Here is a 12,744-nt window from a genome sequence, read left to right as displayed (position 1 = left end):
TGATTGCGGAAATTTCCTTCTTTCCAAGAACTTTTCTTTATACTTAATTAACAAATAATGTATATGTACATGTACAGATTTAAAAGAAACTGTATGACTTAGATGGACGTGGCATTCACACTACGCTCTGTGTAGAGATGAAGAGGGAAAGCATGACCCAGGGTCATCTGCAGACAAGGAGGCCCCTAGAGCAAAAACATCCCGAGACAGACAACAGCAGGTGGAAACTTACCACTGGAGCAGTTGGTCCCTCCCCAGCCAGGCTCACACTGACAGGTGTTTGGAGCAATACAGCGACCGTGGACACATTTATCAGCACAGTGGGCTGTCAGAGAGAAAATCAATCAAATAAAGAAAGTTGGCACAAGAAAAAAAAAGCCAACAACACAGCTGTTGCACATCCAAGTCTCAAGTATCACTTAAAAACAACATGCATGCTTGATAATTTTCTTCAATCCATTCCTCAGCCCTCTTACAGTCTGCTGTAGGACCAAACAATTCCCCTTCTTATTTTAGTATCGCCAAATAAATCCCATCATTTCTACTATTCTATTCTACTTCATGCTAAATTAGAAAAGACGTTTCAAGGAAAATTGCCTAATTCACTCTTTAAAAAAATTATCAGTGAGTATCAAATATATCCTTTTTGTGTCAGAAGGAGCCTATGTGGAGAAACAAACCACAAAGCAGGATATCGGGGCCTCAGAGTGACAGAGTGGATGGGGACTATTATGATTATGTATTATGATTTTTTTTTACTAGTACATTCACCAGAAACTATAGTCACACTTCTTTGTGAACACGTTGTTCACAACTATGACACAGCCGAATTGCTTGCTCTTTTTCTGTTGAGGAGGATATTTGAAAAATGCCACCACCCAGGTCTTTGGAAAACAGTAAATCTCAATGCTCTTTCATTAGTAAATATCTTAGGTGTACTCTACCCTTGCAGACAAAGGGGCATCACTGCAAACGTGAGTGAATGGACAGTCTGATGATTTCCAAAATAGGCATTAAAATACGCTGTGCCAAATCTTAGCATTATCATCAATCTTAGTATCATGCACATTGGTTAAACATTATTTAAAATATCTGGATATATGCATAATTGTGAGAACAACTTAAAGGGTTTGGGGTTCAGATATTCTAAAATTTTATTTAAGGGTGGTATGAGGTGCTATGTACTTTAGAGATGCATTTTATAAGTGCATGTCTTATTACAAAAGACTTACTGCCCAAATATATAAAACACCACTAAGTAAAATAAGCCTTATCTCCAGTAGCTCAAACTGGTAACATTTTTGTGGATGTAGAACCTTCAGGAATTTTTTCCTATATATTTTTCTCCTCAAAAAAATAGAATCATATTTTTCAATGTGCTTTTCCACTTAATATAATGACAATAATATTTCCATGTCATTAGTATTAATATATGTGATGTATGCACTAAGATGTATGTTTAATATGTATCTGTATATATGTATATATACACATGTGCACACATCCACAGTGCATATATACTGCTGAACCATAAATGACTACTTCTAAGGTCTCCATCATAAGATTGAGACATGAAGATATATAAGGGTGAGCATTTTAGGTGAAGAGAAAGCAAAAGCAACAGGTAAAAAGAAAAACAAATGAAGTAAGTTATGTTGGGGGCAGTGTTTGGGGCAATAGCTTTGCAAGGTAGAGAGAGAGACCCTGAAAACCAAATTAAGGTATTGGGGCTTTATTCCGAGAATTTGCTAGGAATGGTTTAATGAAAAGTATACATTTGTTATAAGAAACCAACAGGGAGATGACACCACAATGAAATAAAGTGGCCATAAATTTTGGAAAATACAAGCTGTCTTGCTCTCATCAGAATAACTCTTTAGCACCTAAGCGATTTAGTGAGGAATACCAGGACTGGTGAGCTTGGGACTCTGGTCCAGGGTAGAATTTTCTGATACTAGAGCTTGAAGGAAGTGTTTAGCAACCTCATAATATTTGAGTCAGACAATTACATATTTCATTGTAATTAAAAGCAGAACTTGCCTGTAACATATGAACACACTGGCCCTGCATTATTTTGATTTTTGCTGCCAAGTTAAGTCAATATGTGCCAACTTCAGGGTTCAGTGTCTCCTTCCACCTCTAGGTTTGTGTTTGAACTTGTAGATGTCATTCATTTGTAAGCACAAGGTACTGTTCTTTTGTTAAATTTAGGTATGTACATACCTAAAGCCAGCAAACTACGATACTTAAGTGTGCAAAGTTCAACTAAATGCCACAGTAGACTTGGGTCTAACAGTGCAGGGTATGCTCTGGATGCTATCTCACACTGTGTTCAGTGGCAGCATGGGTACAGGGGACTCTTCCACCAGTGAGAGCTCTGGCACCCACTGTAAATATGTCAAAACAAGAGGGTTTGCCTCCCACTTGTCTTAGGTACTGATGGCATCTATGTTTGCAACTATTACAGTGAACAGCCTTCAGACCCAAGTCTACCAATTATCCTTCGTCAACATAGTAAAGCTACTAAAATTCTGTTTGAATATTTCCAGAAGTTTTAAAAATTAGATACTCTTTGCCTTTAATGTGAAACAAGACTTCTTTGACACTGTGCATTTAAAACAAAACACAGAAATTGAATGTAGTGGCTGATGAAAGGAGGTATTCTCCATATTCTTGAATTTCAAACTTTTGTGTTTAACAGTGTAGTTCTCACAAATTAACTTCACACTAAAGAAATGTTATAAATGTTCATTTATATGGTAGATTTATATTAATACAACTTAAATTGTTTTTTATCTCGGGCATCTATGTAAGATTTTATTGGACAAAATAATTAATATTATCATTTGAGAATTTGAAAACTTCTGGGTACTCAAAAAGCTGGATTCCATCAGAGCAACCTAGAGTTTTGTATTCATCCGGCAAGGAGCTGGCTACGAGGGGAGAATGTTTCCGGTATTCTATACAGGTCTCAATTCGCTGCTCTCCCTTTCTTCTCTATCTTTTCATTTTTTTCACCTTTTATCTTCATTTTCACTTTTTACCACTCAACTTGTCTTTCTCTCCCAAACACTATTTATTTGATATATACCACAGAAGGTGGAGATTAAAATTTGGTTTTAATTGTAGTTGTGTTGACTCTTAACTCCTAGGTGACACCAATTGAGTTCCGCCTGAATCAACTGGTAAGAAAGGTAAGATTGAGCAAGCCAGCCTAGCACTTTGCTCTAATATTAAGATAGCACTTATTAGAATGGGTAAATAAATGCATAAGTTAAACATATGTTCCAGAGAAGTAAGAATCAGAATTGCATTTGGTTGGATCCCAAGCCATTGTTTTTTTGTTGCTCTTATTTTGTTAACTCCGAAAAAGATAATAAGTAGATTTCTATGTGCAGAATCAAAGGGGACCTGCTTCAGAACACTTTGAGATTGCTCGATAATCACACAATGTTCTCATGTGTGATTCTCGATAGTGCAAACTTTGTGTTTTATGAAATGAATTCCAAGAAGTTCAGTCAATTATAGTAATTTTTTTAAATCCGTGATGGTAATTTTAAAATATGGATTACATTTATGAAAACCTTGAGCTAACATTTGGCCAAAGTCTGAAACAAAATGTGGATGTGTCATTAGCAGAAAACAAATTTGCCTGTAAGTAATTAGGAATTGGAAGAGGGAATCTGCTTCCCTAATGATTTATTTTTTCTTAATTAAAGCTAAAGCCAATAGAATCACCTCTCCGCATTGATGCCTAAAGGCAAATAATGATCTAAATGATGAGAAATATTGTTGGGATGGAGTCTAAAAGGAAATAACACAAAATCCTACTTCTATGATGGAGAATCTTCACACGTTAGACTCCTTTATACAAGTGCCATCTCTGCTCCATGCCCTTTTCCACTATCTCTGGGCTCTCCACATCCAGCAACAAACCTCATCAAAGATGGAAAAGAGCAAAGGGAAGCAACAGAGGAGGACAGAGTAAGCTATAGAACTCTCCATATTCTCTAATGTGCTAACTCACCAAGGTGCAGAAACACTGACTATGGCACATGCATGACACAGACGCCCACTCCACCACCAAAAGATTAGCTGAGCTCAATTACTACCTTGGTCTTACCTCCCCCATTCAGCTTCAGATGCCACCTACTCTGGGTGCTGCTTCTATAACTAACATGCTCCACATGAAAAACCAATGTAGGCTAAAGACATTAATTGTTCATGTAGAAAACCCCAAAGTGAACTAGAAAAGAAAAAAAGGAACAGAGATCCACTTAGCAAATGTTCAGTAGCTGAGACACAAAGAATAGGTACAAAGGAACCATTATAAGTGCGGCTGTCCCATGAATGGGAATAGATATTTTATTCCCTACCCATGTCCTTTCTTCTTATTTTTAAAAGGGCAATTAAAACTAGAATAACCCAACCAAAGATAATCTACCTAATATGATCTCTTTTCTGCACCCATCTTTAAGAAAATCATTAAATATCATATTCTGAGTCTGAATCTTTTTTAGAGGCCAGACATAAGCTGAATCTCAACCTGCACTCAGTATGCTCCTTCAGACACAGCAAGCTGCACGGCGCAGCCAAGATGTCTTTTCCCTCAAGAACTAGGAGGCAAGAGAAACTGATGAGAAGAACAGGCCACGTCTTTGAAGCGAAAGCTGTGGACACTCTGTCTGCCTGATGGACAGGTGGGCACTGACATGATGACCCTGGAATCTTCTCTAATTAGGCTCCTGTTTCAGTCTTAGTTCCTAAATCCATTTAAATCCCATTACCAATGACATGGACCTCATTCCTTTTACTTGTAAATACTTGGCTTTAATACTGACAACCATTAACTATACTCAATAGTTTTTCTTCTGCCACATACAATTCCCTTTGGATTTTCACCTAGGGATGCCAAAAAAGTAAAAGGAAGAGTAGACAGACTAAAGACTTCTTTATAAACCAATTATATCTCTAAAGACAGTATATACCATTGTCTTAAAGAATATATTTATTTAAATTAATATGGAAAATGTTTCCCCAATCAAAATAGTTCTTGAAAACAACTGTTCAATAGAGACACAAACCTTCCAGCTAACCTATCTGTCCCCAGAAATTCCTTTTATGCTGATGTTATGAGCAAAGAGTGGAAGTCACAAATCTTATTTTCTCTCATTTATTCTGTGACTTGCTACAGAGGAATATAGAGTTTTAGAGTTAAACGTGCCTTTACTGAGCATCATTCCTGCATTTTTCAGATGAGAAAAGAGATCAGGAAAATGGGTACTTTCCCCAATACTTATAGTTGGTATTAAACCCAGGTCCCTGACTCCCAGTGGACCAAAATGTAAGATGGATTTTAATGGAAGTGAGAGGGAGCAGGGGTGAAAAGGATGATAGAGGGTGTTCTGGGTCAGATACCAGGGCAGGTATACTAGATGGCCTGGAGTCAGAAGTCAAAAGATTCAAAGGAGGAAGAAGGAGAAAGAAGCAGAGAGTTGACTTCCATGATAAACTTTATCTTCCCCACACTTTTGTCTGAGGACAATTACATGCAAAATCCTTACAAAATCTAATTGCTACTACAAGTGCACAGGAACCATTTTGCTTTCATATTTCCAAACATTATATTGCAGCCTACCCTATTATGTTCGTTTATAAAAAGGAAAGGTAATTCTCTTTTTCTTCTGTTTAATATTTACTAATGCATTAGGTACACTGATAGGCACTACTGTGTATACAAAGATGGCAGACTGGGAACTCCTAGTCATCAAAGGAAATCTGATATAGATCCATCAAACTCAATAAATGCAGAGTAGAATCCAGGGATAATAAGAGAGGTTTCAGAAAAATACTGTGAGAGCATACTGAATAATTCAATTTATTTGAAATGTCCAAATGGACAACACCATATGGATAGACAGGATATCAGTCATTTGTCTAGGGCTGTAGGTTAATATGAATTGATGGCTAATAGGTATAAGGGTTGTATTGAGATGATAAAAATATTCAAAACTTGATTGTGTGACGGCTGTACAACTTTGTGAATATACTAAAAATGGGTGAATTGTACACTTGAAATGGTTGAATTGTATGGTATGTGAATTACATCTCAATAAAACTGTTACAACAATACTGTGGGGACTGTGGAAGTAGTTAATTCTAACTGGGGTGAGATCAAGAGCATCTCATGAAAGAGAAAACATCTGAGATGAAAAAGTGGATATCTTTGAAATAATATTGCAGGGAGGAGTGCCCCAAAACAGCTGCTTCACACACCTTTTTCCTTGCATCCCATCCCCAAAGTTGCATAACTTTTTGCTTAGGGTCAGGGCTTCTTACCCCACAGCCACCAGTGGTCCATATGTGTGGTGTCCATAGATGGCTAATCAGTGGTGGAAAGAGCTTGAGAACGCTAGGAACCTAGACATTTGCACTTAGTAAATGTAATAATAATAATAATAATAATACAAAAACTCTGTATCTATAAGTCTTTTCTCTCCATTCCTTATAGGGTTTTCATGTCATTTGAGGGCAAGTACAAAGAGCTACTACTGGCAGTGTCTTTGGCAGACATTGCCAATTGTATACCCAATGTCTATTCTTCCTTCTATCCTTATTAACAGAATCTTACTTGTACCACGGCCAGCAGTGATGTCAGCAATAAACTACATTTATTGGCCCTCTTTCTAGATTGAAATGCCCATGTGGAAAACAGTGCCAAAAGACAGATTCAGTTGGTAAATGCAACTCCCCTTCTCTTTCTTCTTCCTGCTGCCTGGTGTGTGGACATCGCTGAATCTGCAAAGAGCACCAGGCAACTCTGAGGGAAGGACCAAGAGAATCATGGAACCCTTCACCCTGAATTCTTTGCATGGATAAATAAGTGCCATAAACCACCCACTTCCAGAATTATCATGACATGATGATGATCCTTATTATGTATATGTTTCTATTTTTCAGATCTCTATTTATTGCAGCAAAACATTATTTGTAACTAATACACTACTTTTTTGAATGATCTTTCAGGTGAGTCGGTTACTAAATTAAATAAAAATAAACATTAGCAGAAAAATGGAAGACCTATCTATTTAAGGAGGAGATACAAGAACTCAGAACCTGCGTCATACATTTTAAGTAAAGGTGTCACAACCTAGTCCAAGTGGGATGGCCAAAAGATAAGAGGGGAATTAGAAATCCGGCCATTAGATACATATCTCATTCTCTCCCTGAAGCATCATTTTGACTCAAATTACAATGTGAGAAGAGTTAAATGTGGATACTATAAACCCCAAAACAACCACAAAAACAATACAACTAAGATTTATAGCTAGTAAGCCAACAAAGAAGATAAAATAGAATTATAAAAAATATTCAACTTAAAATGAAAGTATAAAAGAGAAAAATGTGTTGGGGTCTGCGTGTTTCCTAAACAAAGGAATGAACACACAAGACAACACAAGACAAGACAAACATGGCGGCCGCCCCGAACGACACGCCCCGAACGACAGGCTCCGCTTAATTTTATACAGTCGTTTGTGGAATGTTACCAAGTCACAAGACACATTGTTGTTTTTCTGACCTTTCCCCGACTTTCTGGATTTTCAAGATGTTTACACATAAACAAGCCCCCAGGGTCTGCTGTTTGCAACTGGCTCCTTTGTCCTCCCTGTTTGCAGGGAAGGAACGCCCTGCTTCGTTTGCAAGAGCAGGACTTATCGGGAATGTCTCGTTTGCGAGCACGTGCGAGCACGTAGTCCTCTACAAAAATGAGAACAAAAAACAGATGGGACAAGCAGAAATCAAATCTAACTAAATCAATAATCATATTAACCATAAGTTGTCTAATATGTAAATTAAAAGACAGAGATTAACAGATTGGATTAAAAGTGTAAGACCTAACTATATGCTGCTTACAAGTACAAGAAACACACTTGATAAAAACGCAGATATTTTAAAGTAAAGGTATGTTAAAAAAAAAAAACATACTAATGCTAATCGAAAGAAAGCTGGAGTAGCTATATTAATATCAAATGAAGATTTCAGAACAAAGACTATTTTTAGAGATAATGAATGTCACTTTATAATGATAATATGTTCAGTCCATTATAATGAAATGATAATCCCAAACATTTATGCATCTAATAACAGTTTCAGAAACTGCAATGAGAAATAGATACAATTAAAGCAGGAGATTCGAATAACTAGTCTTAATAATTGATAGAACAATTAAAAAGAAAATAAGATATAGTAGATTTGAAACTAAAACCAACTTGATCAGATTAATATTTATAGTACGTTCCACCCAATAACAGCAGAATATATTTCCTTTTCAAGAACATACAGAACAATAATCAAGTGAGATCATATTCTACGAAATAAAACAAATCTCAGTCAATTTTAAAAGATTGAATGCATACAAAGCAGTTTTCTAATCATAAGAAATTTAGTTAGAAATCAGTAACAGCAAGATATCTGGAAAATCCTTCCAAATATTTGGAACTAAATAACATACTTCTAAATAACTCAAAGTCAATAAAGAAATCAAAAGATATATTAATCAGAAGGTATTTTAAAGTAAATGAAAACAAAATCACAACATGTCAAAATTATGAAATGCTGTTAAAGCAGCACATAGAGGAAATTTTGCAGCACCAAATGCCTGCATTATGAAAGAAGAAAAGTCTGAAAGTATTTCAGTTTCCACCTTAAGAAACTAGAAAATAAAGATCAAATAACACCCCAATGAAAGGAAGAGTAAAAGAAATAATAAAAATCAAAGCTAAAATCAATAAAATAAAAAACAGAAAAGCAAGAGAAAATTAACAAAAGTAAAACTTAGTTCTTTGAGAAGATCAGCAAAATGGATCAACTTCTAACCATACTTATCAGGGAAAAAAGAGAACAGACACAAATTACCAGTATTAGAAATGAGAGAAGTGATATCATTATAAAATCTATAGATTTTTTAAAGGTAAATGTTAATAAAAACTTTATGCCAATAAATATGATAACCTAGATGAAATGAAGAAACTACTAAAGCTTATTCAAGTAGAAATAAATAACCTGAATGGACTTATATATTTTAAAGCAATTAAATTATAGTTAAAAGCTTTCCCATTTTAAAAAAACCTCCAATTTCAGATGGGTTCAATGATGAATTACACCAAACATTAAAAGAAGAAATAACACCAATTCTAAAAAAACTTCTCCCAGAAAATCAAAGGCCAGAGACTACTTCCCAACTTCCCAACTGTGAGGTCAAAATTACCTTAACACTAAAACCAGAGACATTTGCAGTAAAAAAGAAACAAACAAACTACAAATGAATATTATTCACATAGGTGCAAAGACTCTAAACAAAATTTTAGTGAATTAAATCCAACAATATGCAAAAGGATTAAACTTTATGACCAGGTGAGTAGAGGTTTGTTCCCTCATATATACATATATATATAACTTAAGTAGACCTGAATGATAAAATAATCGTATATATATATATATGATTATTTCAAAAGATGTTGCATTTAGCAAACATTTAGAAAAATATATTTATTCCTAACAAAAAATTTCTGCAAACTAGAAACTGAAGGGAGTTTCCTCAACCTGATAAAGGGCAAATATGAAAAACCTACTACTAACATAGTCAATGGTAAAAGAATGAAATGCTTTCCTCTAAGATTAACAACAGAACAAGGATTCTTGCTCTTACAGTTTCTATTCAGCATTATACTGGGGGTTCTAGCAAGTATAATAAGGCAAGGAAAATAAATAAAGCTTATATAGATTGGGAAGGAAGAAGTAAAACTGCCTTAATTTACAGACTATGTAAATATATGCATTTATTTAGAAAATCTAATGGAATCTACAGAAAAACTACTTTAAAAAAGAGCATTTAACAAGATTACAGATAAAAGTCAATATGCAAAACCTCAATTATATTTCTACACATTAGCAACAATCAGAAATTCAACAGCCATTTACAAAAACATCAAAAAATATGAAATACTTAAGGACAAATCAAGTCAAAGATGTGAAGGACCTATACACTAAAAACCAACAACATTGTTGAGAGAAGGTAAAGAAGAATTGAACAAAACTGTCAACCAATTTGATCTATTTGACATTGGTAGAACACTCTACCCAACAACAGCACAATATACATATTATCTTGAATAGTGAGACAGCATTTGTTTGTGAGTCAGATGACTCTATTAATAAGATATCGATTCTCCTCCAATAGTTGTATAGATTCAAAGCAATACCAAAATTTCCAGATTTTGACTATTTCAAATAAAGTACCTCTGACCACTTGTGTAAAACTACCAAGTGGTTCAGCCATTCAATTCCAGGTATTACCCAAGAGAAATGAAAGCATATGTATGTCCATACAAAGATGTGTACATAAGTTTTCAGAGAAGTTTTATGTGTAATTGTCAAAAACTTAAAAAAGTCCAAATGTGCTAAGTACATGAAAGTATAAATTGTGGTATAGCCATACAATAGCATCCTACTCAGCAATAAAAAGGAATGAGCTAACAGTTCACAGGGCAATATGATAAATCTCAAAATTATTATGATGAGTGAAAGAAACCAGATATAAAAGCAAGCATACTCTATGAGTCCACTTATATAAAGCTCTAGAAAATACAAAGTAATCTAGAGTGACAGAAAGCTGATCAATGGTTGCCTGAGCAGGGAGGGATGGATGGGAGAAATTAGAAAAGGGTATGAGGAAATATTCGTATGTGATGTATAGGTTCACTATCATGATTGAGGTGAGGGTTTAAGGATTGTGTACATATGTCAATATTTATCAAATTGTACATTTTAAAATGTGCAGCTTATTGTATGTCAATTTTACCTCCATAAAGCTGTTTAAACAACAACAACAAAAACACCCTAGAGTATGAGGAGAACTTTTAGAGAGAGGCAAAGAGCCCTCTCTCCATAGAGAAAAAAAAATCTGAGCTAACACTCAAATCCTCTGTGTACATACTATTCAATTTTACTAAGAGTCTGTCATCACTGGTGGGTAGAGCTCTTTAAATGCCTATGAAGGTATTGGCGTTAGACCCTCCCAATAAATATTTATTTGGGGAACTGCTAATACTAAAAAACGACAATGCGACGTTCTACTAAGCTTTTCCTCTACAAAGTAATTGACTTCTACAGGAAAAAAAAAATACAGCTTGTGTTGAAATAGTCTATTGTAATGGATCCCACACAAGGGATTGAAATACCATCTGTGGAGCACATAATCCTATTCATTTATTTGAAAACAGAAAGGGTTTTTAGTTTAATTCCACACTTAGATAGGCATTATCTATTCTGGCCACAACTCTCACAGTGTGTCTCTATAGGCTGAATCAGATTTAAGTAACGTAAGTAACATGATCTTAATGGACTATAGCATCAAAATGTTAACCAGCGCTGGAATAAACTCTAGTTTTCCTGAGCACAAATTCCTAACAACTGAACCTGCAACAGGTCTGATGATACAATTGCAAACTGATTCAATTTAAGAAGGATTTCAAAATCGTCAGCATACTGTCTAGGGAAGAAACCAGAAGGAAGGTACCTTCATTTGGGACAAATTATTTACCAGCTGGTCCTGCCATGTCTATGTCTATGAGGAAAGCATGACAATTGTATGCATAGGAAGTGCCACCCCAGGCTCTTCTGTTTTTAGAATGGCATTTCTCTTGGCCTGACCACTCTCTATGGAGCCATGAAATTCTTTTACAAATATTCTTTCCCACAGCATGTTTTCCACCACATGGCATTTCCCCTGGTCTGCCCTATTTCATCTTGCTGTCACTTTGCTTCCGGTTATCCAATACATCTGAATCACATGTGAATAATAAAGGCCAGCCCTAGAGAAAGTTAAGAGGGCAGTGGAAGTCATAATGAGAGTACCACTTTTCCCACTCAGTTTCTTTTGCCCCTTCTCCCTCCTTGATGGTGGTCCCTGGACATTTCCTCTAGAACTCTGGTGCCCTCGTGTTCTTCCACTCTCTTCCCCTATCTACAGCAGCTTGAGAATAAAGGGAGTCCTCATGCCCATGGGTCAATGACTAATAATAACAGCGGAGATCATTTCCCTTGTCAGGAACCTTTGCATTTCAGTATGAAAGTCTCAATTCAAATGTATAAATCAAGCAGTTAGAATTTATTCAAAAGGAAAAGGGTAGCAGTTTCAAGAGAAAGCTGGCAGCAAAACCTTTGCTATGAGAATGCCCCAAAACCAGGGAACACAAACTCAAATGCCTTCAGAGGCCGCATGGATAAATTAGAGAACTATTACAAGTCAGGTCAGACCTGGGGAAACTCAGGGAGCACTTGGTCATCCAAACAAGGAGGCTTCTCTTCAGTTTCCTGTCTGCTGCCACATAGGAATATCAACAAGCCAGTGTTACCAATTGCCTGATTTTTCCATGGAATATGAAAGTCTCAAGTTTTAAGTTAAAATTTTTTAAAATATAAAACTGTATGGGTCCTAAAACCCCTACGATTATATATCAGATCATCCAGCCCCTGCTAAGTGATAGTCCTAAAAGAATACAAAATAAACGGATTTTAAGTTCTTAGATGGGTCACTTTTTTTTTTTTTTTTTTTTTTTTTTTTTTGAGGCAGGGTCTTGCTCTGTCACGTAGCCTGGAGTGCAGTGGCACAATCTCAGCTCACTGTAACCTCTACCTCCCAGGCTGAAGTGATCCTCCCACCTCAGTCTCCCTTTTGTCTTC

At 35.8% G+C, this 12,744-nt stretch overlaps 1 protein-coding gene across 1 annotated transcript in view; it reads right to left on the bottom strand.

Annotated features, from left to right (window-relative positions):
- MEGF10 (multiple EGF-like-domains 10) overlaps positions 1-12,744 on the bottom strand; it is a 174,445-nt gene that overhangs the window by 94,151 nt on the left and 67,550 nt on the right. Inside the window, exon 6 of the mRNA XM_011942092.1 lies at positions 233-325. Within this exon, the coding sequence (XP_011797482.1) occupies positions 233-325 (93 nt within the window). The remainder of the gene's footprint in view (positions 1-232; positions 326-12,744) is intronic.

The sequence above is a fragment of the Colobus angolensis genome, unplaced genomic scaffold (genome assembly GCF_000951035.1).
Source record: "Colobus angolensis palliatus isolate OR3802 unplaced genomic scaffold, Cang.pa_1.0 Scaffold206, whole genome shotgun sequence".
Taxonomy (NCBI): domain Eukaryota; kingdom Metazoa; phylum Chordata; class Mammalia; order Primates; family Cercopithecidae; genus Colobus; species Colobus angolensis.
The sequence above is the reverse complement of the archived record's forward strand: the minus strand, read 5'-3'. Positions and strand labels throughout refer to the sequence as shown.